Source organism: Trichoderma evansii, assembly GCF_050947405.1.
Source record: "Trichoderma evansii strain SZMC 28006 chromosome Unknown GGI43scaffold_7, whole genome shotgun sequence".
NCBI lineage: Eukaryota > Fungi > Ascomycota > Sordariomycetes > Hypocreales > Hypocreaceae > Trichoderma > Trichoderma evansii.
The window spans coordinates 763,201-791,192 of record NW_028145199.1 but is presented as its reverse complement, the minus strand read 5'-3'; the positions used below and the strand labels follow the sequence as shown (position 1 = coordinate 791,192).

Genomic DNA, 27,992 nt, shown 5'->3' with positions numbered 1-27,992 from the left:
GGGGGCCCGCGAGCTCTGCTGTAATTTATTACCAGTCAATATACGGCATGCATACGATATCAGTACTAGCAGTATTGTGTTAGGCGCTTGTCACGGCGGCAGAAAGGGACGTTGTGGGCGCCAGCCTTGGAAGTTTCCATGATAGCGTAGCTAGCAGCGGCAGTTCTCACTGCTGGTGACGCATAACGCATAACGCACAACTACCTAGGTAGTAACTCGTATGCGCGGGACAGCTCACCTTTCCCTCTGACTCACGAGGCTGCTGATGGCTCTCTGATGCCTGTGCTGTACTGTAAACGGGCTGCGACGGTTACCGCCATTGCAACAGCTACTCGTGCTGCTCTGCTGCTGTGACACTGGCAAGCATGCGCGAGGCCCCAAGTGGACACTCTCAACGCGTACAAGCAGAGCACGAGCAGCACCAGCAGTACTACGAGACACTCCCCCATGAACCATCGTGTGCCGCAACCACGTTTTTACGGCAAGCCACATTCTTGTATCCTTGCACAACGTTGCTGAGTCGGCCGCCTGGGGCAATGCAGCAACCGGGGCGCTTGTGTGTCCACGGCAGAGTTTCAAGAGCACGGATTAGCGCATACATGATTTGGGTTTCCTCTGCCGACTGAATGACACTGACTTTCCCAGCATCATCCCATCCCACATCCCGCCTCTGCCAGTAAGAAAAACAATCGGTGAAGAAACCAAGCAATAACGCAGTCGTCGTTGCAAAAGTTACGAGACAAGCTATCCCAGGGCATGCAGAATCGTATGCCGCTGCATTGACCTGATTGTCCCGGATCTGTGCAGAAAGCCAGCAGCGCAGCAGCGGCCGAAACCAGAAACCAGTTACGGGTCAGTCTGTTCTGCTATTATGATAGTAGTAGCTGATTTTCTAATCTTCTTCCTGCCTTGCCTCATCTCGCCTGCACCTTTTGTCCCACCTCCTGTGCTTCTGCTCCTTAAGTTTGAGGATTAAAATAATAAAAGAGAACCCGTTAAAGAGAGACCACAGAGCGGTCAAAACGCAAAACGAGCATTGCCTCCCGCCATCCTGAGATATCAGCCCATTTCTTCATCGTCTCGTCCTTGCCTCTTGTCTCTCACTCCTGAGGCCGCAGCTGTGCTCTGCACGGGCTCACTCGGACTACGAGCGAGATCAATTCAATGCCTGCCAGGGTCTACAAGCATTGACTGCGGCGCACACAGTACATGCACCCCCTGTAGCCACCCCTCCTGCGGGACCCTCTACAGAACCCCTGCCCGCCGTCCGCACCCACTCCTCCACCCCAGCGCCACTAAAGGGCTTGAAGTTCAGGCTCCTTGTGTACACGCCCCCCAAAGAGAAGCCCCCCCCCCGAAGCTCAAATGTCCCTCTTTTATTTGACCTCCCAGCTCACTAAAACCTTCCATGTTCTAATTCTTTTTCTCAGATGGCCGTCTTGTCGCAACCTCTTAACACCATCGTCGAGCCTCTGCCTCATCCGCCGGGACAGCAATCCGACCGAACAAAGTCTCTCACGGCCGCCTCGCAACCTGCAGAGCGTTACCTCGAAGGCTCCAAAGCTCCACCACCAGTCTCACATTCTCGCCGCCACGCCAGCTCCGTCTCGATAACAGGCTCAGTGCCACGCCACCAGCGGACCTCGAGCAGCATCCTCTCACGTGCAGTCGCTGCTCTGGATAGAACCCAGAGCGTCATCGCCAGCATCTCAGAGCCCGTCATCCGGAACCGCCAGTCCAACCCAACGCTCGCACGTCTCTCGCTCAACGCAGGCTCACACCAGCAGCTGAGGGACGAGCCCGCCAGCCCCGACAGGCCAACTGCCTTTAGCAACCCCTCGACTCAGTCCCTGTTGTCAAACCCAGGAGACAGCCAGTCTGCTTCAACGTCATTTTCATCCGCTCAATACTCTCCCAGCCAGCCCCCAAACGGGCTGATTCCTGACTCATCTTCTCCCAAGATGCACCAAACATCCTCGCGCTTGCTGCGCATGACCGATGATGAACGGCCTTTCACAAGAGTATGTAGCTTTATTATCGGATGATTTTGACCCTCTTCTGTCCTCATTTCTCTATTTCTTTCGCCTTTTTGCTTTTCCTCTACTATCCTCCCTCTTTTCCCCGCCTTGAGCCTCTTGAGCGGGCGCTCATATGCACGCCAATATACCCTGCATCAATCTCATTTGCAATGCTATTGGACCCTGGCTATCAGCATCAATTATACGCTTGATTTTTTTTTCTTGTTTTAATTTCCCCTCGCTTGCTACTCTATTTCGCTTCATGTGGACAACAACGATAATCTAACAAGAAGAACAGGATTTTAAGGATCTTTTCTCCACACTAATTGTCAGCCTTCTGCCACTTGGTTCTCACAGAGTGCGGCTGACAAAGGTGGACTATACCTTCCTCTCCGAAGATGCCATTAACAACCTGGGTTCTCTGAAATTCTCTCAGTCTAACCGCATGCCTGACCCCAAGGATCCCTCAAGGATCGTCACGACGACAACCACCACCACCTTCTCCATGGCCAAGGACATGGCTCGATCAATCTGCCAAAGATTTGTCGACGCTCGCTTCATTGAGTCCGCTGATGGAAAGCTGCAGCCCATCTACAACATGAAGGGCTCCGTCTGGCAGCTGACCGCCAAGGGCGTTGCAATTCTGGATCGATTTTGCGGTAGGAACGGAATCCAACAGAAGCAAGTTTCTGAGCTCGTCAGCCTCCACTGCTGCTCACTCGTTATTCTCGAGAGAGAGCAGCACAGTGACAAGATCCTCAGCGACCGGGGCACCGTCGAGGTCATCTTCCGCCGATTCGTTGGTTCTGAGACCCGAAATGTCAAGGCCAATTTGGCTGTTGCGGATTCGGACTCGTTGCACGATTACGAGGATGGTCTCACCGGTGTCAAGATGGCTGCTGAGCGTCGGGTGAACGGAAAGGTGTACAAGGATACCTTTACCGGCAAGGCCACATCGGATTGGTTGGTGGACTGCTGCACCATTGTGGACAGGCGGGAGGCCATCGAGATCGCGTCCCTCTTCGTCGAGTTTGAGTTGATTGATACTGTGGTCCAGGACAGATCTTTTATGCTCGGGAACCCTGGTTGCCATCTGTTCCAGCCTACCAAGTATTCTGTTTACCAAATCTCGCAGCGAGGAAAGGACGTGATCAATGGCACTAGCTCCCGTGGCCGCCCATCCGAGAGCGAGGCTGGAACCGGCTCACAGCGCAACGGTGTCGTCCGCGACTCCAACACCCAACGTCTCGAGAAGATCCTCAACGACCCCGCCCTCCGCCTTCTCTTCCGCGAGAACTTGAGGGAGATGCACTGCGAGGAGAACTTGTCTTTCTACAAGGATGTCAACGACTTTGTCCAGGGCTGTAAGCAGGCTATCCGACAAGCCGAGTCCACACCCTCATCGCAGGCGATGGATATTATTAAGGAGACCATGGCCCAGGCCTATGGTATCTACAACGCCTTTTTGGCCCCAGGCTCACCCTGTGAGCTTAACATTGACCACCAGCTGCGAAACAACCTGGCCACAAGAATGACCAAGGCTGTTGGTCAAGAGACCGGCATGGTTGAGACATTGCAGGAGGTCACTACCCTATTTGAGAACGCTCAAAACGCCGTCTTCAAGCTGATGGCCAGTGTAAGTTTTAATACCCGCTACATCATATGCTGTAATAATTAGTACTAACAATACATTGCAGGACTCCGTACCCAAGTTCCTCCGCAACGCCAAGTACGAGCAACAGCTGCAGAACTTCAACCTCGATGGCGGCCCTATTCGAGGCGGCGTCGAGCGGAGCCTGAGTCGCTCCAACCGAAAGTAATGGCCACCATCTAGGTACATGCTAACGAACTTGGACGACGGATGACAGGCGTGTATCACCAACGCACAGCCTCTCACGAATGCGACGACTCACCAGCACATGACACAAATTTTTACACAGTTTTTTTTTTTTTCCCTTTCTGCATATGTATTTCCTTTTGTGGTTTTTTCCCTTTAATATGTCCAAGGGTTGACTATATTTTGCTTTGTCAAAGGGCGGCACGACTTGATACCTACTAGATTTCTGCTCTCATATCTGCATCGAACCGGTGTTCATAGTGTCATTTGCCACTTGTTTTGTTTGCTTTTCTGTTTCAGACGCTTGCGTTGCATTTTTTCTCGACATGATTCACCGCCTGGATGGATTTTAATGGTTGCAATGACCGGTTGAGATTGTTTTTCTATCTGTATTTGATTTGGACAAAAGAAAAAAAAGAACGAAAGAGTGGAAGGCGTTCAAGGGAAACCTGGTATAGAAGAGAGGTCACATGGCAACGAATACGGCACAAACATGGCGGCTTGTTTTATGTACTCATTTTTTATTATGTTGCAGTTTGACACTTATGCATTGCTCATAGAAAGGAGGGAGTGGAGGAGGGGATTGGGCCGGAATCGATGGCTATAGCCGCGATGAACAAAGTGGGCTACTGATCTGCGCGTCGATTAAACGCGCCACATATCACCCGAGTATGGAAGAGATTGTACGCCTACGGGCTTTCTGCGGTGGATGGGAAACTGAGACACTGCAACGGCGATGGCATCGAACGGATCAACGATTCTGAGAGCCGGCCGGCACAAATGTATGGAGTACTTTTGTATGTATGTTTACGGTCTTGCAAGACCTGCGGATAAATGAGAAGCGAAGGCGGAATATGCCTGAGTCAAATCAAATCAAGAGAATAAAAAAAAATTAAATAAACTAAAGCAAGAATTCAAATGTGCACTAGTCAAATTTCTGGAAGATGATGCCATCGTGAGATTGTTTTTTTAATGCTTCAGTCATCTGCGTTACAGGTATTGAGGGAATGAAGGAAATCTGCGGGGTTGGTGGTGGTTTGCGGTTGTTTGCGGTTGTGAAGCTCCTGTCGTTGGCATGGAAAGCAATTTGCTTTCGGTGCGTAGTTGGAATGCTGGAGTTGGTGGTTTGGAGAAATTCTCGAGGGGGGCTGGACAGGAACGAAGACGAATCGAAGACGACCTTTTTTTTCTACGAGAGAGGAAGGGAGAAGCGTGCAGTGTGCCTGACGGTGTCCAAAAATGGCAATGGTATGTTTTACCTCTTATTCTGTTCCCGCTATGCTTTTCTGCTCTCATCCCTTGTCTTACGCTATCTGTTCCTGGATGCTTTGCTTTTTTCTACATGTCTCACAGCACAGCAGAATGTCGTGCCGCAGACGGCCTTACTGACAGTGGTGCTACCATCATTCTTTCTAGCTGTGTTTTAAGCATGTTAGAGAGAGAGGAAGAAACGTTCCTTGTGGGTTTTGTTATGTCTCTGATTCTCAGCATCCGGGCGCTTTCGTCCTTCTTCTCTGTAAACTAGCTGTTGATCTGATCCAGATGCTTGCATGCTCACCTCGTGCATTCATCTATATAAACTCCCGTCGTCTCCGTCCAAGATGGGCTTTTCTTTTCCTCAGCATTCGCACAACAATTCAGCTTCTACCTCACATTCGCTTCTTCTCTTCTTTCGTTTGCCTTTTTCTTTTCGAGAGTATATCTCTCCAACATTCGTTTTCCTCAAACACATTCGCTCTTATAAAAACTATCAAAATGCGTACCGTCTCCGCTGTGATCGTGTCCCTTGTGGGCCTTGCTGCTGCCGGCAGCGTCTACGTTCCCCCGGAGCCTCCCGTCCCGGCTTACTCTGATGCCCCTCCTTACCCTGTTGACGGGCAAAAGGACTGGGACCACAAGGAGGACGATAACAGCAAGAAGGGCTGGCACACGGAGCCTGCTGCTCCGTCTTACACTCCTCCGTCTTACACTCCTCCTTCCAAGGAGGGCTGGGACCACAAGGAGACTTCCAAGGGCAATGAGTGGGAGGCCAAGGAGACTTCCACGAGCAATGAGTGGGAGCACAAGGCAACTTCCACGAGCAACGGGTGGGAGCACAAGGCGACTTCCACGAGCAATGAGTGGGAGCACAAGGCGACTTCCACGAGCAACGGGTGGGAGCACAAAGAGACTTCCACGAGCAACGGGTGGGAGCACAAAGAGACCAAGACCAACGAGTGGGAGCACAAAGAGACCACGACTGCCGAGTGGGAGCACAAGGCCTGGGAGAAGGCCACCACCACCACCAAGATCGTCTCGCAGTACACCACCTGGTGCCCTGAGCCCACCGTTTTGACTGTCAACGAGAAGAAGTACACCGTCACCAAGGCCACCACCTTGACCATCACTGACTGCCCATGCACCATTGTCGAGGTATGTATCGAATCTCCTATCCAGTTATTCAACTCATATACTGACTGCTACATCACAGCCTTGCCCGACCGAGACAGCCAAGCCTCCTCCTCCTCCCGGCCCACCTGCCCCCCCTCCCCCAGGCCCCCCCGGCCCTCCTCCTCCTCCCGGTCCTCCTGGTCCTCCTGGCCCACCTCAGCCTACCGGACCCCCCAAGCCTCCCCCGGTCATCGTCAGCGGTGCTTCCAGCTCCTTCGTCCACGTCGGTGCTGCCGTCTTCGGCGCCCTCATCGTCGGCGTTCTCGCCTTGTAAGAGAATATCTGCTGGAATTAATACAGCTGCTGCCAGGAAAGGCTGGTGGAATATGGTGATGAAGAGACGGTTGATGACGAGGATGAATATGTTGAGGATGGACAAGGAATACATGCTTGGAAAGGATTTGTACGTGGCCCTTTGCTGGTGAGATGGGTTTTTAGGTTTTCGTTCTTCTTCTGGGGATAGACTCTTTTTTTTTTTCATACTTCGAGCTGCTTCTTATCACGGTGTGGTAATTCAGCCTCATTTTTAATTTCAGCATAGAAGGGCATCAAAGTGGGAGCTGCTTGTCCGTGTGAAGATTTTTCTTATTTTTACTTTTGAAATTTATTGATTTGATTTTGTTAAATCTTGGCCCTTAAAATCTTGATATAAATGACGCTAGTGATGCTTCCGTAACGATATGCTAAGACAGGAGAGCAAAACCAGAAGCTGCCCTTCACTACGCCTGGGCTTCAGTATCGCCTTTCATAGCAGCTGCAGCACATATTAAACTTTTGAAATTCATTCATATCAGCCTCTCCCCCTTGAATACAAAGCGTAAACTAATTAATGGCCCTGAAAGAATCTCCTCAAGCTAGATCTGCGCTCAGCGCACAAGGCACTGCTGACTGTTAACAGAACCAGCTATTTGTAATAAGAACCACAAGCTATAGCCTGATTATAATATAAATCTTTGTAGCTAACAAGGCGAAATCTCTTATACCCTTAAACGCCAATTAAAATACTACATAGCCGCATATACATTACTAGATCAGTAAAAGAATATTGTATAATAACCTGTCACATATAATTTATGCATGTTTTCGATCGCGCCGAAGCCTGCTTTGACCCGAACATCGAGGGATATCCCCAGACGTGTAGAAGATGAAGATATGCTGTGGGTGAATGCGGTTGTGTCTACCGAATGAGTGCTCGCGTCGTCGCCAGCGTAAACAGAGCTCAAGATTCCCGAATAAAGTCACTAGCGCTATCTGTATTAATAGGAGGAGTACACCGTGCTGAACACTGCGGTCAATCTCTTACCTAGAAGTTGAGCATAGATTTCATCTTACCAAACTTCACATATAGTCTATTTGACGTTCGTTCAATTTCTCTCCACTTCTCCTGTAACTCGAACTGTAATTCTAAGTATCTTATCTCTGCTTCATATGCGTCTTGGTCAGCTTGTGACACAAGGCTTTCGGAAGCTTCGAAGGACGTAGACAGTGATAGAGAAGCTTCAGGTAGAATGATATCGGGTGGAGAGAGTTCAGGTAGAAGGCCAGGAGATGGAAAGCCAGAAGATGAAAGGCAGGGAGATGAAAAGATAGGAGGAGTTGGGGCCCAGGCCGACCCAGCTGACGAACTTGTAGCATCGTCATTGATCAATCCCCATCTTTCACGGTCGGGATTGGAAAGGCCCAAAATATTCCGGTCATATTCGGCAGCGCTGAATTGCGAATTGATAGCGGTGATAAATGACCGTTGGTCACTGGTACTCAAGTTCGACAACAGTAATTCCCGCGTGCAATGAATGTTACCTAGGTAACTGAGATCCATTGTCAAGGCAACCCGAGACAGTGAATGCTTTAATTGACGTGAGAAGGCGAGGTGAAGTGCAATTTATCTCAGTTCCCCGCAAATCACTGCAAACGTGTTGTATATGGAAGCGGCAGTGCAACGCTAAATCGCTACACTAACGAAGTCACGAGCGACAGTGTCGACGTATATCAGAGTTCAGATGGTGTGACGATGAAGTTAGTGGGAGGCAAGAAGACATGAAATAGCTTTTAGTTTTTGGGCGGAAAGCTACCGAGAATCAAGAAAAGATAGCAAAATCTACGTTGTTTTGGATGGCAATCTATAGCTTTTGAGTCGACTTAATTGTACGCCATTCAAGGATCTTATTGAACGCTGTCACTGCATCTCTGAAGTCCAAAGAAAGTGGGTTGATGGTGTAGACGTCATCGTTTTTGTTAGCGTATTCTAACCGATTAATATAATTGAGCTACCTCTGGCAAGGAGACCTATCTCTTTTCCTACCAACGCCTCGCATATAATCCAATGAATTGTGTAATTCAAACAATAAACTAAAGAAAAATATAGCCCGCATCGCTTTCCAATTGCGTTCAGATGCATCATGTTATCCAGCACATGAAATGAGAGACTCCGACCGGTAACCATGACACGGATATTACAATGAATTAAAACAAAAAAAAGAGAGATTGATATGCCAGGGCACAAATCCAGTGGGTATCATTACAGCAGCCCTTAGGCGTACTTTGTCGCCATTGTACGGGGTCCCATCCGGTCCTCTACGTACCCGTAGTGCGGCCCTCTATCCAGCCCTCCCGTCTCATACTGATAGGCCTCCGTCTCATAGGGCTCTGTCTGATAGGTTTCTGCCTGGTAAGCCCCTCTCTGGTAGTCCCCAGTCTGGTAGTCCCCAGTCTGGTAGGTCTCTGTCTGGTAGGTATTTGTCGTCTGGGATGGCGGAGGCGGTCGTGGCGGTGGTACTTGCCATGAGGTTGGTCGCGCAGGCAGTGGTTTTGTCAGCAGCTTATTCTGAATCCTCAGCGGCGGCAAAGCTTGCTGCTGTCGCTCCTGCGTCTGTGACTCCGACAGCTGTGGATTTGACAGCTGTGGATTTGAGCCAATAGTCTTCAAGGCAATGGCATCGATCAGTACGCCGTGAGCCTTCTTAATCGTCTTCTTAATGAAGCCTGCCATAACCATGTTGCATGTTATGATGACATCCTCCCGAATGTACAGCCCCTCCCGCGGCGCTCCCAAGCCAAGTTCCATCGGCTCCGGGTCTTCTCCGGGCTCAGATCCAGCAACAGACCACTTCTCACGGAGATCGACGCCCATGGGCGCATGGCAGTGAGTCTGCAGACCCGTTGGCAGGTCGTGGAAAGCTGCAGTATATGACACTGCGCCTGTAACAAGGCCGCCGGGAAGATAGGAGATTTTATCGGTGATGGAATACCAGGTGCAGACGTGCTCTTCTGGCAGAGCGTGAGGAGGAGGAGGAATGATATGGCGGTCGGTGACCAAGGGATTCAGATCGATCATGTCGCGGTGGTTGTGGAGGAAGTCGACGGCGGCTTGTCGGGAGATCCCCGGAGGAAGGGGAGTAATGGTGGTGAAGACTGTTCGTTTCGACATTTTGGCCCGGATTGATGGTGTCTGTATATGGCGTCTCTTTCACTTTCTCTTTTCTTCTCTTTATTCTTCTCTTCGCATAGCCGTTTGACAGCTGGCGTTTATGCAGAAATGTTTCTTTTCACGAAACAAAAAAAGAAGAAGAGAAAAGGCAATGCTAAGTGGGTTTTAAGTTGGCGTAGCCACTATATAGACTGTGCGGCTGATACAGCGGTCTTATGCTGATATCACGAGCCTAAGGCGCGGGGCGTTTGTGAGATGGAGGGTGGGAGGCTTAGGCGCCGTTTCAGAGCTGAAGCAAGGGATACCGCTAAATAGGCAAAGAGCGGCAGCAAAGGGATTCTTCAACCAGCCCAAAAGACCAGGGAATGGAAGAAGGGGAAAAGAAGGAGGAGAAAAAGTACACACTTTGCCCAAAATAAAACAAAGACAGGGAAGAGTAAATAAAGGTCGATTGATGCTTTGATCTGTAATATGGCCCGTAATGCGGCCAGTTATAGCAGCAGCGCTAGCCTATGTATAACCGCGAACCCGTAAGCCTGGGACAGCCGCCGGAGATTGAACCGGAATAAAAAAACAAAGGGAACAAAGAGAGAAAGGGCCCGTTTAGACGAATTCGGAGCAGCGCGCTTTCGCCGCCTTTGTGCTGACAGGTGTCAGCCCCGAACTTGGTTGGTTTGGGCGGTAACAAAGCCAACAAGCGCGCTATGCACGTCCGTCTGTGTGCGTATTGGCGTAGTGTATTGTCAATTGACAGCTGTTAGTCGAAACGACGTTTCGCACAATAGCAAGGAAGCGGAGGACAAGATCAACCGTCTCAACAAGCCCTGGTCTCTGTGCGGGCGTGCTGGAGTTATCGTTGACATCAACTGGCTGGCATTCGCTGGCGGTAAGATCGCATAGGATCGTACCGAGTCAGTCGAGCTGGTCGTAAGTACGAGGTTCTGGTTATGTCACAAATCACCGAATCCCACTAGAACGGGGTCCAGGATGAGACGTTGCGGCTGTTTCTGCTTGTGACGAAGCGAAGTGGTTGGTGGAGAAGCTGGGAGAGAGAAGCTGGTGGTCGGGATGTGGGGACGCACGTGAATGGAGCATCGGTACGTACCTGCTTCTATAATCGGCGGATTCCTGTGTTACTTACACTGGTTATCGCAGCAGTAATACCACTGGCTACTAGTAATAAGATCCCGCTGTTTATTAATGAGTATTACTACATGTTTCAATAGGCAGATCAATACGAATCCCAACCAGGTTACCTATTTCCCTGTTAGGCATGTACGTTTTGCCCCAAGATCCTCAATCTCTCTTCTTATTCATCCCATTCCCTGAAACAGGCTAACGCTCCTTAGTCAGCGGCCAGCAACGGAGCCGGGAACTTACTCAATCGCAGGTTATTCTTAGAATTTGTGGCTGTTTTTATTTTTGTCGCTATCGAGGCTGTGCACATCTTTTCTCAATGCGCCACATGCCAGCTTACTCGATTTCACGTGCTAGCCTCATATGTAACACACACATCCTTTTTAGTAGTTCACAAGGCTGAGCTAATAAGCTTGTCTCTTCCTTGTCTTTTTGTTGGATAATGCTTCCACTGATGCAATTAACTTCCGCTTACTTACCATTCGGAATGGGGCCCGCTGCACTGCTGCAGCTGCTTTATCTACCGTCAAGGGTTCGGGAAGCTGTCAATGTAGTACTACCGAATTTGCGGGTGCTGCGGCTGTTGCGGTGTAAGTGCGTGAAAGGAAGGTTCGGAGTTATTCACACCACATTCCTCTTTGCAAAGCCGGAAAAATAAATGTTTGGTGTGAATATGCACGAGCGTTAACCGTTCTGGGCGACACATGTCGGACTGGCTGTATACGAGATGCCTCTTTTGGAAATTTATAGATTGCCTTACACCGAATTCTCGGGTGGGAGTTCCCGAGAAGATGCACCGGCTGCTACTAGTTCGATAAGATGCTGAGATTGTTGTCTTCTTTTTTCCCTTTAACGATAAAGATTTACGCTTCTGACAGGGACATAGAGTGCCAATATTCCGTATAAGGTAATTCATTTTCACAATACCGATATTTTGTGTATAGTGATCCAATATAACGGTAACATTCATTGCCCGTATTCAATGACTCGGCGTTCAAGTTCATCCTCATGGCCTGATAACTGACTCTTGCCTACTCCCTGCCATCAATAGTCTCGAGGTTCAACAGGGAAGTAAAATGGCAGATGGCAAAAAAAAGCTTTCCGTTAAGTTGAATCGGGAAATACTCTACTGCATATACATTGCCTTTTGTATTGTAGATCCCCATAAATACAGTAATAGCTTCGGCTGTCGGCTAGGCTCTCGATATCCGATCCCCAACACCCCCTAAGCCCAATCAGACAAAAGGAATAGAACCACAGACATCATTTAGCCCGACGGCGCATCATCAAAGCCGCCTCGCTCCGACTTGATACCGCGTTTTTGCTCTCCTATTGCTACTCCACAGCTTGACAAAATACCAATTAACCAAAATTGCAATCAAATTATAGGGCTTGCATTCCATCTCGTAAATGATAGCGAATTGAATCCATGGCCTTAATCTCGCCCCACTCGGCCTGTTCGAATAGACGCGGTGCAGCGGCGTTAATACAACCTTAATTCTTCTTCTTTGGCCCTTTTCCATTCCTGAGCCGGGCAATGGGCACATTAGTTTGTCCGACTGAGGAGCCCGTGCGGTGCATATATTGTTGGCCAAAAGAGAATTTGGTGGGTGTGATCCGGGCAGTGTATGTAATCATGCAGCACAGATGCTTGAACGACGGCACATCTTACTGCATTTTGCTCAACGGTTCGGCAGGTGGCGGCAGGGGACAGAGGGAGGATCCCCAGTTTAGACTTAATTACTCGGCCGAGAGATTTCATGTTCCTCCGGCTCGCTCCTTGTCGTCATAAGTTTGCCGAGATTTGTAGTGAGTAGGTATGGCACCATCACCAGTCGTAGATCATTATACTAGTAGTAGTTATAGCAATAATCGTGATAATTAATGTGTCTAGTAGTAATAATCGTAGGAATTAACGTGTCTAGTAGTAGCACTACCTGCATTTGGGTGTTTCTTCAGTACCTATGGGACGGCCCGTTCCATTCCAACCCTTTTCCCCCACTGTCTATGATATGAGTGCCGTGATATTTCATTCGTACATGCTTATGCTTTTTTTTCTCAATAGGGCAAGAAAAGGAAAACCCCCTTCAAATCAGTGCTCAAGTCGTAATACAAGCAAGAAAATCGCAAAGAAAGAAAACATGAAATCATATCTCCTTACACCATTTCGCCAAAACTGTGCTCACCTTCGTGGCAGCTGGAATTTCCTCCAGGGCCACATCCACTCTCCACATCTTTGCTTCCAACCCTCCATATCCTTGATTCCTGCTGCCAGCACCCACGCCAGCCGGAACCAACAGACCGAGTGTAACAAGCCTCTCCCACGCTACAGCCGCCACGCCGCGACTCCAGACTCTTGCGTTGCCGCCCTGGGCAAGCATTCCCGCCGTGGCCGATTGCACGCGTTGTCGTCCGGCCAGAGCACTATACTCATCATACGCCATGGCAAAGTTAACTGTGTCCGTGTCGGCGACAATATCAAGCCGTGCGGCCGCAATTAATAGCCCGAGGTCGAGATCTGATAGCGTTGACAGTAAGTGTAGGCGGGAATCCGGCGGCGTCAGAGACGTCAAGTCTGACCCGACGGCCGGTATCTCAAGATTTGGATTGCCCGCTGTGAGCCATGAAAGCGGCAATATCCACTCATTGTAGAATGCCGACGGTGACTTAGTCGTGTAGTAGTGATACTGCAGCAGATCCTGAAATGCCCGTTGCTTGTAAAGATCCTACGCCAAGCCGTTGTTAGAATACTGGGGTTGTCGACTGTGGAGAACAGAAAAAAAAAGACTAACCTCAATCTTGTGATCCCAATACGCCTGGAATTCGGGAAACCCATCAATACTCCGGTCTAGGCCCTCTTCCTCCGGTTCAACATCTCCGAGCATCAGCCCCTGTCGGCAAACTTGCCAGAAAGCCGCTAGGTTCTTGGGAAGCGATAAGTAGATATATCGATGGCTAAATCGGCTCTTCACTCTCTTCTCTAGCATCTCTACCACGTCAAGGCGGGCCGTGCAGCCTAGAACTGCAATCGGCGCCTTTCGAGATTGCGCAATGTCAAACAAATTATACAAAAGCGTCTGTCGAGGATGAGTCGCAAAAAGATCGAATTCATCAATGATGAATATGACAGACTGCGAGGTGAACCCTTCGTCTTGTCCTAGAATCTCAGAAGGATGAGACAGCAGTGCCAATAAAGATGCCATGGTATCTGCATAATTGGACTGTAGAGGGGGAAGTTGTTAGCAAAACGTAGAAGCTAAGATTGAGAGAACACATTTAGGAGTTCATGCTCACCCGACTCAGCAAGTCGTCATCGACTTGCATTTCCTTTCCAAGCTGCCGCCAGATTTCTTTCAGTGCCAGTTTATCATCCGTGTGAATGAACCCGTTCAGTCTAACAACATGAAAATCTTGTCGATGTTCTCGAGACAGGTCTTTGATAATATTGTTGATCATCTGTATAACTGTTAGTAAGAAGGACACAGCTCAGTATGTTTGGATGGCACATCTGTGTGCATACCGTTGTTTTACCACACCCCCTGGGCCCAATAAGGAGCATAGAGTTTCCCTCGCCCGCCACGACAGTTTGCTCGATGAGCTGGTGCGCCTTCTCATACTGATCCTGCTGGCCAAACATGCGAATCGACCTGCGACCGTTGCATCGATCCAGGAGGACTCTTTGAAGGGTACGTAGATGGTGGTCTAGATTAGGAATATCCGGTACTTCGATAGCAGGAGCAGAAGTAACAGTCGTATCGGCAGCTACCTCAAGAGCCTCTTCCTCAGTTGGTTTCTTGGCTATGCCCAGCGCGTCTTCTTGTGCACATGAATTGCACAGCCAATCACCCTCAGGAATATTCCGCACTCCATAGCACATTTGATGAACAGCAAAGTCGCAGTTGTCGCATAGAATAATCTCATTAGGCGCCTGCGAGTCAGGCCTGGAGCATACGCCACACAAAATCTCATCTGTAGCAACAACAATAGGCTGAGCATTTTTAGGCTTCCGGCCAGGTTTCCGACCAGGCTTCTTTTTCGCGATCGGCTCCTTTGGCAAATCTTCAAAGAAGACTTCAGTGGTGGCTTCGTCATCTCCACCATTGTTGAAAGACACATTTTTCTGCGGCCGAGGCCCTCTTTTCTTCGACGGCGATAGGATACTCTTTGGCGTAGTTCCGGTACTGGTCGATTCAGCAAACCGTTCGTTCAGATTGAGGCTTCGGCTTTTCAGGGGGCTCATAGAAGGGTATTCGTTTGTCGACAGTTCGTCCGCAGTATTGTCAATGACGCCATTGGAAAGAGGGATGAAATCGAGGCGCCTGATTGAGCGCACCGTTGAAGGCGATTCGTGAGGCACGGCGACGGCTTGTGACCCCTCTTCTTCCACGGTGACATCGATATTTTCCTCGTCTTCTTCTTCTTTTCTTAAACTGCTTTTTGCTCCGCCTCGTCCACGACCTCCTCTGCCACCCCTGCCACCTCTTCCCCTTCCCCTGCCTCTCCCTCTGCCTCTGCCTGAGGTAGGTCCTGGTTCTGTTGCCGAGCTGTTATCTGGCTCAGTCACCACTTTGCGCCTACCCCCTCTTCCCTTTTTTGGTGATGACGCTCGGTCGCCCTCTCCTGTATCCCATTTTGATCCCAGTAGAGCTGCTAGCTTGATTGCTGGTCGAGCCTTGTTCGGTGAGGTCGCAGACAGCGGTTGCGATGGCGGTTTTGGCAGGGAGGCGCCGTGCTCGACACCTCCGTTCTGGGTTTCTGAAGCCTTTTTGCTGCCGTATCCAAAGACGCTCGATATCGCTGAGGTAATGGAGCTCAGGGCTCCCGGTGTCGAGGGCACATCTGCGTTCTCTTCATCGACCTTGCGCTTCTTGAAAGTGGTCGTTGGCGCTACGGTAATATCATCTTCGTCAAGGCTTCGCTTCCGACTGCTAGGAGATGTATCGAGATCCATTGTTCGGCCAGTGGCGGCAAAGAACGCTTAAAAACTATACAGCTCTGACAGCTATACGTTCATAAATTAGACAAAATAGCACATTGCGTTACTTGACTGCTCTCGACCTCGAAAAGCTTGAAACATCGACCGGCCTCCTCGCAGCGATTTGAGAATGGAGGTTGGTTAACCTAGACTCGTTCATTAATTCGAACGCGCCACGCGCGTTTTCCAGCTGGCGCGTTAATTTAGCGCCGCTGTGCCGCTTTGGTACGTTCCTCGCCCTGCGCCCAGTCAGGCAATTGTTGTCGCCTTGGAAACGACGATTTCGCTTCAATGTTTCCTCGCTTGTAATTGTTAGATAAAATTACTATTCTACGTGCATAGTTGAATTAAAATTATAGTATTAGTATATATTGAATCTTGAATCTTATCCGAACCAGTTCGAATCACCGCGCAGACTATGCAATGTATAAACCAGGACCAACTTCACGCTCTGAGCTGCAGGATGATACAAAGGGAACATAGACCTTGAAAAAGAGAAATATCGAGCTCATTGAGATATTTTTAAGTATGAAAGCCGCTAAATTCAAAACAAAACTGCTAATGTGTGAATTATTACCTTTCACTTCGCTCATTTCGCCTCGAGTATACACCCAGTTCTCCTTCGGCCATGATATACACACAAGCCCGTGCCGCTGCTTTTATGACGTTTATTGGCCGGGCACATTGGACTCCTGGGCAAATGTTCCGGGACGTCAAACTCAAATCTACCGGCAGAGCCACTGTTGGTGTCTAGGAGGTCGCGACGACCCCCACGTTGAGGTATCTGCTCCCACCACTCACGAGGTTGGGACGCCATGCTACTACTGTGAACACTATAGCGTTTCGCAGAGCGCACCGATGATGATGCCGTTTTTATGCTAGTCTCGCCGTCTGGCATAGGGGGTGTCAAAGACGTGAAGAAAGCGCGTGGCCTGCCATCTGCCGTATCTTTGTCCATTGGAGGTGTGCTCACCCGAACGGCCTCCTATGAGGAATGAGCTGATGGGAATTTCAAGATAAAAATAGGAAATGAAGATGCCAAGGGCACACTTACCCCTCCCGGAAATGGGCTATTCGATAAATTGTAACTACCTAATAGCTTGCCAATTAGCCTACAGAGATACTTATTCATACAGAGGAAAAGTGTGCTTACGTACTTGTGTAACTTAAGCCATGATTCGCAGGAGTCGCAGGCGGAGTCTTGCCCTTGAGCACCGCTCTTATGGAGCTAGAAACACTGGTAAACGAGTCGGCAGATTCCTTCCGATGCCATGGTGCTCTGCTAAAAAGCTTGCGGCCTATCTTGGATGTCTGAAGCTCATCTTTGAACCACGTTCCTGTCTTGCTGATGTTCTGAGCAGCGAGGAATTTTTTGGTGCCTTCAACCGTTGCTTGAGTTTGACAGTCTTCATCAGAAATCAGATCACTGCAAGAAGTCTTGGCTATAAATCCAGCATCTGAACGAGTGCTGATGGCTGTGGGATGATGAATATACGAGTCTTCATGGTGTTTTTGCTTGATCTTAGATTCGATCTCTTTCTTGGCCTTCAGATACAAGACTCTGGGAGATAGTAGCGGAGTTAATGGAATTCCTGTTTTGAGTGACGACTGAGCAAGGCTGTCAGGCGAAGGATTTTCGGGGACGTTAACCAAGCGATGGTTCTTTGAGCTAGGCGAAACCACGATACTTTCACTTGACTGTTGTGATTTTGACGTGGTCATCGCAACAGCAGCAGGCGAGACGGGCTCAGTGGGATGCTGCAGTGAGAAAACATGGTCGGACTCGGATAAGTATGGCGTCCACACTTGATGAATGGGTGGAAGATCATGCCTTGGGTACTCGTATCTCGATCTCGGGCCAGATACAGAGGTGAATCGGGATGCGTACAACCCGTTATGTTGCGCATCTGTCTCACTTGCGGACTTGGTTGATCGCGAGCGCCATTTCTAAAAGCGAGCGTTCGAGCTGGCATTGCTCTTGCGAGGAGAGTTTGCCGCGAGTTGCCTCTCCGCCCAGTAGCCCTCCGGAAACCAGACCTACTCGTATCCCTCGCGGGGCGGTCGTGGCGGATCGACTCCAAATTTCGAGTCAGAGGCAGACAAGGAATTAACCCTCTGTCTGTCGGCTGCTGAGCCTGATGGAGAAGTTGAATTTGTAAATGCGCCGTCTTGCATAGCCCTCTCCTAGGGGGTAGATCGTGGAGGCTCGTGGGCGTTATTAGAGGGCGTCGCAAACGTCAGGAATAAGAACGGCGGACCGGGCAAAGGGACTGAAAGATCAAAATAGCTACAAAACATGATTAGCGATCTGATAAACTATCATGGCGATATCTGCGTGGCTGGCGCGCACTTGGCATCCTGACTGGCTGATGTTCCACGAGCTGTCGAGCCCTTTGGGTGTTTGTCTTGGGACATGATCGATACTGATCGTGATGAGACAAATGGCCAACTCCGTAAACATGAAAAGATGAAAGTGGTTACAGAGATAAACTTGGAAAACAACGAAAGATATTTCTCCCAGGATCGAATGTGAGCCTAAACAAGCAAAATTGATAATAAAATAACTGATTGTAATAGAAGAAGAGATGAAGAGAAAGGATGGAGGAATATTGAATAACTCCTCTTAGGTAAAAGTTGTAGTATTAGGATTGACGAATTACTTAATGAATGTTGGAATGAAAGAAAGATTTGGATGGGCAATGATGTCCGGAGTCGTGGTCATCTCTGTATTGTATAAACTGGAAATCAAAGAACGTTATTGGAAGGTGCGCACTGCAATTGTTGCCGCAGAGAAATAGGAATTTATCAAGGCAAAAGATTGATATTCCACAGTACCTTATCGCTGAGAGATGATATATTGCTAGGATATAACTTTTTATTTCATTCAATATGGTGTAAAAATTCTAGGATTGTCGCACTAGACGCGTCTCATGAGACTCAATCCATCCGTCTTTATAGCTCAAATATCCATTATAATAGCTTCCCTAAATCCAATTACGCCGAAACGCCATGCATGTCCTCATCAAACGCTGTCGTCTGCTTTTTATAGCGTTCATGCATCCATCTCCATTGTGTCATCGCCGTCCAAAGCCATACCTTGAGGCTCTAAAGGCACTCCACGGCCTCGTCCGGCCAGCAGTTCTCGTCTGACTTCAGGGCCAATAGCAGAGTGGCCGTGCGTCAGCAGCAGATCCAAAAGTGCCTCGCGCTGATCTTCCGTGATATCGCCCTTGTATCTCTGCGCAAAAGCCAGTAAGCTCTGGTGCCAGATGACGGGTAGCTTGGACTTGTAATCTGATCCGCTCATGATGACGGTCATGCTGTCGCCAGCCTTGGCAGAGGCAGGGTCCTCGGCGCGGAATCTCAAGAAATGAAAGACTAGGGCGTCAATGGCTTGGTAAGGAAGGGCATATTTCTTCTCCAGCAGAGTCTTGATGAAGATGTTGGTCGCACCACCTCCTTCGCTACCCTGAGAGACCTCTTGAGCGGCAATATCGCAAAGTCCCTTGATGGCCGCGGCAGAGTGCAGCACCGGGATGGAAACTCGAGCCAAACAAGCCGAAATGATGTGTGCCTCTCGAAGAGTACAGGTGCCGCTGCCAATCAGTGGGAACAGGAAGCCCTTGAAGAATGCAGCGGGCTTGTAAAGACCCTTCTTGAGAGAGTTGAACAAGTGGACATTAAGCTTCTTGGTGTCGTAGATATCCTCGCGCACCCTCTCCAGAATAACCATCTCGAGAAATCGCTGGACAACACCAGGCTTGGCGGAGACGAATATTCTGGTCGCTTGGTAGCAGGCGTTGGGGGTCCAGTTCTCGGGCTTGGTGATATCGATAATATCCTCCCAGTGAGGAATGGTTGGAAGAATCTTAAAGGGTTTGGGAAGCGGTCCGGACTTGTAACGAGAGAGAATTTCGCCAATCCTGATGTTTTTGTTAGCGCCTGATTCAAAACTGCCCGACAGAAGCGTTTTGAGAAGTGGCATTACTCACTTGGTGTATACCTCTACAACCTTGGGAGGAAGTTCATATTCGTCGTCGGGTGCGCGAACATGACCTCCGCCAGCCTTTGCCGCTTCATGGGCGGCAATCTTCTCCAAGATGAGGTCGGCCAAATTGACGGACTCTCCTTGAGGCTCTCCAGAGCCCTTGAGATCCCAGCCGTGTTTCAGCAGGTCGTCCTCCTCTTCACCCCCCATGAATTTCCTGTACGTATCAAGGTCTTCAGGGTCAACCTCAACATCCTCAACCTCGACATCATCGTCACCCCAGGCCTCATCGTCATCATATGCCTTGTGCTCTTCCTCTTCCTCGCCGAATCTTGAATCATAACCAAAGTTGTCCACTGTGGGCTTCGCTGTCGGCCGCTCAGCATTCTCCTCTTCCATCAGCTCGCGACCTATCCGCAGAATGTTCTTTGAGGCCTTGGAATCCACAAAGTTTTCCTCGGATTCTCCAGCCTCCTTGGACTTTCTCTTGGTAGGCTTGTTGCGCAGGATGCCGGTCGCCAGAACGTCATCTTCCAATGGATTGTGGCGCCGGCCAGGGCGCGTGGCAGTTGGAGTCGTTGCCTTGGGCATTTTGAATTATCTGGTGTTGTAGACTACAGGCCTTTTTGTGTGTCGATCCTGAAGTTGGGTATTGGAGTGGGAATTATTGCGCCAGCCAGACCAGCACTTACTTGGTGGGCAGAAAATCAAAAATTTGTGTCTTATCGATCTGCCACCCCTCTCGGCGAATAAGGCTTAGCGTGCAACACCAAAGTGCTATGCTTGCGCCTCACCGCCTTTGGACCCTAGAAGCTCCAGTTATTGGATTGGCGAATATCATCTTCGATAGCAAATTAATAATTCAGAACCTTTCTTTGTGAAATCCGAAGCTTTACTAATGAATAAGTTCGATACTAGTTAAGATATTTAAAATTTGACTGTTTTGGGAGAATGCACTTGTTTGTCAGTAGACACCATGTATACTATGCTTGGTAGGTAAGATCTTAAGACATGTAGCTGAAGCCATCATATTTAGGTATATGACTCATACGGAGTATCAATGCTCATTTCACACACACATATATAACCCATTTTTACTTTTCATCAAGCAAATTGCAATATTTAGACACAACATATGAAGCATCTTACAACTGCTTCTCGCCTTGCTTGAATAAGTGCTGCCCAAAGCGGTTTAGTCGTCTAACCTGACGTCGTTCCAAAGCCATTTTTTTCCACCCCACTATTATCAAAATCCATCAAAAGTTGCCCCTCCAAAATTATTTCGCGATAAGAGCCATTCTTTCAAGCCCACGACTCACTCAGATACCCATTTTCAATACTGTAAATTTCATTTTCAAATTTTGTTCACATATATACAAAGAACCATGCCTACAGAACTAGAAGAAGTATATCCACCTTTCAAAAAACATACCTGGAATAATATTAAAAAAAGAGATCGCTAACATGTGCGCAGCTCGTTGGCTTCATTGCCCATCCAAACCCCCAGATCAGAGTCGTCGCGATAGAGAACCTGGTTCCTTATTCTCTCTCTGACCCGGCTATCTTCAAGACTGAAGAGCTTAAACCCATTAAGCATCTGAAATTCCTTGTTCGGGACCATGAGGTAGGTGCTATCATCTACAGTGGCTCTGTTATGGGGCCTCATCTATTTATACAAGGGAAATTTATCTTCATTTTATAAACGGGACTAATATTCATGCTATATATAGAAAATCGCCGAACATGCTTTGAATATTCTCATCAACTTGACCGAGGACCCAGTGGTCTTGGAGTTTGTAGCGACAGATGAAAAGTTCCTGGAGATGGTATTCTCACATATTGTCGTAAGTCTCACTATTCTATCTCATCTTTATAGACTACCCCTAATAACAAGCGCTCTTGTAACAGCACCCTGAGGAGCCAAACGCCGATCTGCTAGCCATGCTCCTCGCCAACCTCTCCAAATACGATGGATCCAAAGCTTTCCTCCAACGAAAGCAAGAGGCGCCCTCACAGCTCGGCTCAGATGACAACGTTCTCAACCAGCTCATGGACCTCTTCGTCAAGGGTCAAGACGGCGCATACAACAAGAAGGCAGACTATGACTACCTAGCCTACGTCTTCGCCGACCTCGCCAAACACACGGAAATCCGACAGTACTTCCTCGCGCCTCAGACTTACGACAGCGTCATCCCCCTGACCAAGCTCAAGGTCTTCACAGAGCACAAGTCCGATATTCGGAGAAAGGGCGTTGCCAACACTATCAAGAACGCTGCCTTTGAGATCCCCGCCCACCCGTCATTCTTGTCCGAGTCAGACATCAACATCCTGCCGTACATTCTCCTGCCCATCACCGGCAACGAGGAGTACGACGTGGATGAGACAATGGAGATGTTGCCTGACCTTCAGCTTCTCCCGTCGGACAAGAGGCGTGATTCGGATACGGCCAACATCCAGACCCATGTTGAGACATTGACGCTGTTGACGGCCACGCTGGAAGGCCGTGAACTGATGAGAAAAATTAATGTGTATCCTATTATTCGGGAGACACACATGAGGGTGAATGACGAAGGCGTACAAGAAGCATGTGATAGACTAGTACAAGTCCTCATGAGAGATGAAGCAACAGAAGACGCACCAGAGGAGGCAGAGGAGCGCGTAAAGGAGATTGAGGACGATGAAGATGAAGAGCTTGTTGAAGTCTAAAGGAAAAGGAAAAGGAAAAGGAAAATAAAAGGAGGAAACAAAAATTAGAAAAGGAAGAAAAGTCGCACATGGGGACAGCCATTCATGATTTGTTGTCTTCTTTCTGCCTTCTTTCTAGACGTGCAACATGGGCCTGATATTTATTTTAGACTAGGATACACAAATGGTCTGGATTGTGCATAGCTACATTATATATATTGCGTGAAAAAATGGGTGGGTATACAATCCTATATACGGATTTTAGGAATCTGAGACACATAACAATCATCTTTCTTAAACCAAGAAACTAAAAAAATTTAAATCAAAATTGCCCACCCACTCCAACGCCGATGCCGGGCTGTCTCGCCATTCAGCTAGTGTCATCAATCATCATCGTGGTGCTCCTGGAACACGCTTTTTCTGGTCGTTGGGGTACCCGAAGACGAAGGTTTCTTCACTGTCAAATAGTCGTCTCCTGGATTCTCCTCTGCGGTTGGGGGTGAAACAACAAATTCATGACCCTCCGACGTCCTGGCTGATTCATCAGTTAGCTGAGCCCGCTGCTCTCCAGAAGGAGTCGGGGCTGCCTCAGGGGTTGCCATAAGAGACTTCTTGTCGCCCTCGTCAGCTTCGAGTATCGGGGGCGAAGGAAGACCGCTAGACCCAGCAATCTGTGATATATCACTGTTTCGATCTTTGTTCATCGGAGAGATGATATTGGATGTGCTTTGAAGAGAGCTTCTAGTAGGACTTGGCAAGGCGTCATCAGTCCTACCACCTGGGAACCAGTGAGAATAACGCTCGCGGACGTCCATTGGTGATAGCCCGGTATCTGATAGCTCAGCCCGGGTTGTATTATCAGCTGCAAAAAAAAAAAAAAAAAAAAAGCCATTTTGTTAGACATATTTCTTCAGGAAGGAATAGAGATACTGGATACTTACGAAGTTCTACCAACTGCGTATCGGCCATTTCATGATGCTGGGGAGGGACTGATGCTGAAGCCGACGGTGTGTAACTAGGGTGTATATATTCTCGCATGTCTGGGCTTGTAGGTACTTCTTCCGTTGTCTCCGTGGCGGCCTTGTGAGAAGGAGGTTGTCCTCGGATCCACGAGAGGATCCTCATGCCAGCTTCTTCACTAGTGTTCGTGCTAGACCGGTTTTTAAGACTCTTACGCCGTCTCCAAAGGCAGAACAAGACAATAATACAGGTGAGTGCAATAAGACCCAGAATGACGCCTAGAACTGGCCCTACCCATGACGGTAATCCACTGGATTTAGACGCTGGCTTTGGTGCCGGCTCTGCCGAAGGATTGTCTGTTTGAGCCGCCGGATAAGGCCAGTATTTTGTAATCTTCTTTTGATCATACGGCGTAGCAAATACTTTGCCAAGGGCGGCGGTTGCCCAGCCAGAAGGGGCTGGCTTTGTGGCAGTTGCACCACCGGAAGCACTGCCTCCAATGACAGCCTGGACTTTCTCGGGGACACCATAGTCACCATATTCAGTGGGATCATAAGAATCCATCCATTCTCCGCTGGTCAGATTGAACATGACAACAGGTCCATTCTCCAAACAATTTGGATTTGAACTTGACCCAGTGAGAGGTGGATAGCCACCGATGATCATCAGTTGGTCAGGATACGGAGTAAAGCATTTGTGTCCTGCTCGTGCATGAGAATCTGTGCCATTGTTGATCTGAGTCCACGTAAAAGATGGAAGAGAAAGAACCCAAACGTCGTCGTGGAACGGATCTTTAGCGTGAATCCCGTCATATCCGCCATAGTAATAGATGTTGAAGCTGGAGCTGTCAGATGCTGTTGCTACGACAGCACACCCACGAGCTCGGGTGCTAGGCCCACCCGTAGTTGGTTGCGTATACCACGTTTTGCTGGCAACGTCGTAAACGTCAATAGTTTGCATAAATTCCGGGCTTTGTGATTCCTATATGTCTGCGATTAGAATTTTATATTTGAATGGAGGGCAAACTGGGGGTATTTCTTACACTGGCTTTTGCGTTTTGGGACGTGCGAGTCACATTGGCATATTCTGGGAAGACAACGCCCCCGAGAGCGACAAGTATGCCTTGCTCACCGACAGGGACCCAAACTACTTCGGGGCTTGCTCGGCCCTTGATATCAGAGGGCAGAGACTTATTGCTCCACGTCTCAAAAAGCTGCTCTGTCATATTGAGCGTTATGAGGTAGTTGGATATCTTTGTTGGACTGTCAGTGTTATCGGAGTCTTTAGGAATTAGTCCGTCAGACTCAGAGGTCGCTCCGGAAAAGTACCAAGCCAGATTCTCAGATGGAGCTCTTGCTGCACCGCCAAATGTGACGTACTGACTAACATCTTTTGGTAGAGGTTCGTTTGTGACGTAACCAGGTTCAAATCCACTTGATAAGACCCCGTACTGGTAGGCATCGTATCCAAGGACATTATTTTTGGTTGGGCTAGGGTTGATATCTAGTTCTGGTTGACCGCCATAGAACCAGAACTCGGCGTCGTTACCAAGGAGGGCACCATCGACGTAGTTTGGCGAATCTTGGTTATTTTGACCCGTTCCACCCAATACTTTTGATAGAGGATCCTGAAGCAAGAGGCCTGTAACATTGGTATTTGAGGTAAATGCATAGCTTAGATTGTATGTGAATAGTATCCCAATGGTGTGTGCTAGTACACGTGAATAAGCATATGGAGGCGACGGTCAGGATAATGAGACATGAGTGCTCTACATACCGTTACCTGCGAGCTGCCCATAGGATCCGTTCTTCAATCCCGGTAACCAGGCGATGTCACCTCCATCGAGGTAGATTTTATCTCGAATAATAGCAGCTTGTCGACCGTTAGCAGCCATTCTGCATCGAGAGTGTAGATGATATAATACCTCTAGGTCCTTCCCATGTACAAATGGTTGTATTGATTTGATCAGCGACCCAATTAGTGAGCTGGGCCTCAATAGGGCGCAATAAGAATGCCAGAAGAACCGACTTCATCATTTGGTTTAGTGTCATGTTTCCCTGGCTGGCGGTGGAAGCCAGTGAGGGCGAGGTTGGCGTTAGTAGTTGTGATGGGCCAAAACGGCGAGCATGATATGGCTCGGTGTGAACACAGATGCTCTAACAAAGGATACACTCTCAAAATTTACTAGGCCATTGGGGGGAAAGGAGGCTGGGAAAGCTGATCTTGAGGCGACAGTTCGAAACGAAGGTTGAAGCAATTTGCGGAAAGATAGGAAATGTAGTGCCGCTATCTCGTGAAGGCAATTGTAGTAAAATAGAGAAAAGACCAGCTAACAGGCTCGCAGCATTCAGATAATATCCGCTAACACCCTATATGGGACACGGTTTTCAACACAGTTATACAGGAGCTGAGGCTGCTATAGATACAGTGCCTGCCCGATGCTGTACGATTAACGAGGTGATCGTGGGCGAGGTGCACAACAATGCAGGCTTTAGGAAGCTAGAGGAAGAACCACTGGCCAAAGCTGGGTTAAGAGAGGCCCGGAGGCGCGGTATCCCGGGCGGGACTCTAGTCAAGGGCTAGCTACGGTTGGCTGAAGGCACTGAGGCTTCCAAGATCATGCTGGGATGGCGGGCAGACTGTGGGCCGCATGGGTCGCACATGATGGGAATAAGTGCAAAGGCGAGAGAGGCGACCGGCAGTATACCGACATGTCCTGTGGCGATGCGAACGGCGCTCCTGCAGGGCTAATAGCCGGGATCAGGCGGGCAGGCCGCCAGGCTCTTCCATTTCTCGTCGCTCAACTGGAGTTGCTTCGGTGTCTCGCCGTTCATTTCCGACGGTTCAATAGGGTAAAAGCCCCTTGGCTTTGACATGTAACGCTGGCAATCAACAAGACTGTTGGCCCAGAAATATGTGTAGCAAACATATAGTCACAGTATAATCTCTCAACGTAGTAAAAATGGAAGCGAGATCGTCCAGAGCTGCAGACCCTAGACTGAGACAAACAGGAACAAGGGTCCATTTCCCATATTGCGTGATGAGCTGGCTGCGAGACGTTGACTGGAGCCATTCGCCTATGCTCAAATGGTTGCTCGCTACAATGCCGATGGCCTGGTCTCTGAAAAAGAGTCAGCCCTCGGTGGTATTTGGCAGTGTGGATGGGATGAGCATAGCACTAGTCTTTTCTAAATATTCTAGCTGCTTACCCAAGCTGCTAGCAATCGTCCTAACAATGGCGTGGGATTTCTCATCGCTTGCTAGTATAGTATACGTATGTAAGCTGGATGACAACTCATCGGACATTGTTACTCTTTAGTCCAGGGCGCGGTGTGGTTGCGTCCTTAGCTCGAGGGCGAAGAGGATGCCACACACGGCATCACAGTAGGCTGGGCGCAAACAGCAGGCCCCGCTCGGGTGGATTTGTGGATTCTGTAGGATCTCCTCTGCTCGCACATATGCATGCTGGTATAGTGCAGATAGTAGCAGCTCTGGTGTTGTGCAACGTGGTGATGCCTGAATCGTAGTCGGGCGAGTCATACGCGGCGCAACTGTAATAACGACCAGTCATCAGAAACATCGTCTGTCGCCACAAAAACTAGAGGTGAACCGTGAGAACAACTCGTGCTACGAAAGTACCTTGGCAGCGCAAAATGACACGAGGCTGCGGACCCGTGGCCAGGGGTATTGCTGATGCTGGAGTTGGTTGAAAGGTTGTCAAGTTTGGACATCGAATATAGCATCGAGCTAACGTGGGGGGGCTAGAATTCGAGCTACAACTAGAAAGTCGAGCCAGGGGTTGTGAAATCCTTCAGCAGTACAAAGAGCACGGGAAAGGCAGCGGGTCCTAGAGGGTCCTAGAGGGGACTCTAGCGGGATTTTCCTCCCATCCTTTTGCTTTTTACGTGACATTGAGCCTCAATTTGAGCACAGCTCGAGCAGCCCAGTGGTCGCCAAGAACGCCTGGAGAGGGGCCGCCCGCCAATCGCCGCGCCCAAAATAGATTGCTGAGGGGTTTGGCAGAGGACTTGGAGCTACCGCTTTGGGGCAGCTCCCCGGCTAGCCAGTGGGAGCAGAGCTCTAAACAGCCACTAAGGCTACCGACCTTTCAGCGCTACGGAGCAGATACGGCGCATGGAATGGGTCGTCTGTAGCCTCGTTTATCGGCTAATAAACCCTGTCCGAACCTCACCTCTTTCAATGCATCTCACGACAACTCCAGCCACAGCCCAAAAGAGCCTCCAACAGCAGATTTTTTCTCGCTCCTCCAACTCGGACGCCCGCAGCTCACCAATAGCACAGTTCAGCGCTCTAGCGCGCCCCGCACATGCACTCTTGTCACTCTTGGTGGTTGAGATTTGTCGTTGGCCAGCCCTCGCATCGAGCACGACTTCCAGTTTGTCTCGGGCCTATCCGACCTCTTCCATTTCGAGTACGACTCAATGCAGTGCTACGACGGAGCGGCACAAACCCGGCAGCTGTTGCTTCTTGTTGAAGCTAGATAAGAGCCTGTGCCGGGAGATATAAGATCGAAG

At 49.2% G+C, this 27,992-nt stretch overlaps 10 protein-coding genes across 10 annotated transcripts; 4 read left to right on the top strand and 6 right to left on the bottom strand.

Moving 5' to 3' along the window:
• The first annotated feature begins 739 nt into the window (after positions 1-739).
• On the top strand, positions 740-4,018 carry GGI43DRAFT_347918 (regulator of G protein signaling domain-containing protein). Its single transcript, XM_083202227.1, has 4 exons — positions 740-852; positions 1,431-2,021; positions 2,317-3,654; positions 3,716-4,018. The coding sequence occupies exons 2-4, from the start codon at positions 1,431-1,433 to the stop codon at positions 3,836-3,838; spliced, it is 2,052 nt and encodes a 683-aa protein (XP_083061717.1). The 5' UTR covers positions 740-852; the 3' UTR covers positions 3,839-4,018.
• A 772-nt stretch (positions 4,019-4,790) lies between these two features.
• GGI43DRAFT_402443 (uncharacterized protein) lies at positions 4,791-5,476 on the top strand (the record flags this gene model as incomplete). Its single annotated transcript, XM_083205691.1, has 1 exon — positions 4,791-5,476. A coding segment is annotated over exon 1 (445 nt), but the record flags the coding sequence as incomplete, so codon positions are not given.
• A 134-nt stretch (positions 5,477-5,610) lies between these two features.
• On the top strand, positions 5,611-6,559 carry GGI43DRAFT_382844 (uncharacterized protein; the record flags this gene model as incomplete). Its single annotated transcript, XM_083203289.1, has 2 exons — positions 5,611-6,267; positions 6,326-6,559. 2 exons carry the CDS (start codon positions 5,611-5,613, stop codon positions 6,557-6,559), a joined length of 891 nt encoding a protein of 296 aa, XP_083061715.1.
• A 2,256-nt stretch (positions 6,560-8,815) lies between these two features.
• GGI43DRAFT_382843 (uncharacterized protein) lies at positions 8,816-9,712 on the bottom strand (the record flags this gene model as incomplete). Its single annotated transcript, XM_083203288.1, has 1 exon — positions 8,816-9,712. One exon carries the CDS (start codon positions 9,710-9,712, stop codon positions 8,816-8,818), a length of 897 nt encoding a protein of 298 aa, XP_083061714.1.
• A 2,976-nt stretch (positions 9,713-12,688) lies between these two features.
• GGI43DRAFT_402436 (origin recognition complex subunit 4 C-terminus-domain-containing protein) lies at positions 12,689-16,250 on the bottom strand. The gene is made up of 5 exons (XM_083205690.1): positions 16,190-16,250; positions 14,370-16,049; positions 14,144-14,305; positions 13,642-14,070; positions 12,689-13,575 (listed from the first exon to the last, which is right to left on the bottom strand). The coding sequence occupies exons 2-5, from the start codon at positions 15,798-15,800 to the stop codon at positions 12,997-12,999; spliced, it is 2,601 nt and encodes an 866-aa protein (XP_083061713.1). The 5' UTR covers positions 15,801-16,049; positions 16,190-16,250; the 3' UTR covers positions 12,689-12,996.
• On the bottom strand, positions 16,106-17,828 carry GGI43DRAFT_347495 (uncharacterized protein). Its single transcript, XM_083202225.1, has 3 exons — positions 16,982-17,828; positions 16,879-16,916; positions 16,106-16,809 (listed from the first exon to the last, which is right to left on the bottom strand). Exons 1-3 carry the CDS (start codon positions 17,544-17,546, stop codon positions 16,414-16,416), a joined length of 999 nt encoding a protein of 332 aa, XP_083061712.1. The 5' UTR covers positions 17,547-17,828; the 3' UTR covers positions 16,106-16,413.
• GGI43DRAFT_347522 (uncharacterized protein) lies at positions 17,778-18,557 on the bottom strand. The gene is made up of 2 exons (XM_083202226.1): positions 18,175-18,557; positions 17,778-18,111 (listed from the first exon to the last, which is right to left on the bottom strand). The coding sequence occupies exons 1-2, from the start codon at positions 18,237-18,239 to the stop codon at positions 18,009-18,011; spliced, it is 168 nt and encodes a 55-aa protein (XP_083061711.1). The 5' UTR covers positions 18,240-18,557; the 3' UTR covers positions 17,778-18,008.
• A 67-nt stretch (positions 18,558-18,624) lies between these two features.
• Positions 18,625-20,522, bottom strand: GGI43DRAFT_402429 (snoRNA-binding rRNA-processing protein ENP1). Its single transcript, XM_083205689.1, has 2 exons — positions 19,817-20,522; positions 18,625-19,747 (listed from the first exon to the last, which is right to left on the bottom strand). The coding sequence occupies exons 1-2, from the start codon at positions 20,401-20,403 to the stop codon at positions 18,877-18,879; spliced, it is 1,458 nt and encodes a 485-aa protein (XP_083061710.1). The 5' UTR covers positions 20,404-20,522; the 3' UTR covers positions 18,625-18,876.
• A 587-nt stretch (positions 20,523-21,109) lies between these two features.
• Positions 21,110-22,699, top strand: GGI43DRAFT_347430 (protein HGH1). Its single transcript, XM_083202224.1, has 4 exons — positions 21,110-21,218; positions 21,287-21,436; positions 21,543-21,656; positions 21,721-22,699. Exons 1-4 carry the CDS (start codon positions 21,198-21,200, stop codon positions 22,516-22,518), a joined length of 1,083 nt encoding a protein of 360 aa, XP_083061709.1. The 5' UTR covers positions 21,110-21,197; the 3' UTR covers positions 22,519-22,699.
• Positions 22,700-25,669, bottom strand: GGI43DRAFT_347415 (Kelch repeat-containing protein). The gene is made up of 5 exons (XM_083202223.1): positions 25,382-25,669; positions 25,234-25,329; positions 24,500-25,167; positions 23,439-24,438; positions 22,700-23,359 (listed from the first exon to the last, which is right to left on the bottom strand). Exons 1-5 carry the CDS (start codon positions 25,506-25,508, stop codon positions 22,881-22,883), a joined length of 2,370 nt encoding a protein of 789 aa, XP_083061708.1. The 5' UTR covers positions 25,509-25,669; the 3' UTR covers positions 22,700-22,880.
• Between the last annotated feature and the right edge of the window lie 2,323 nt (positions 25,670-27,992).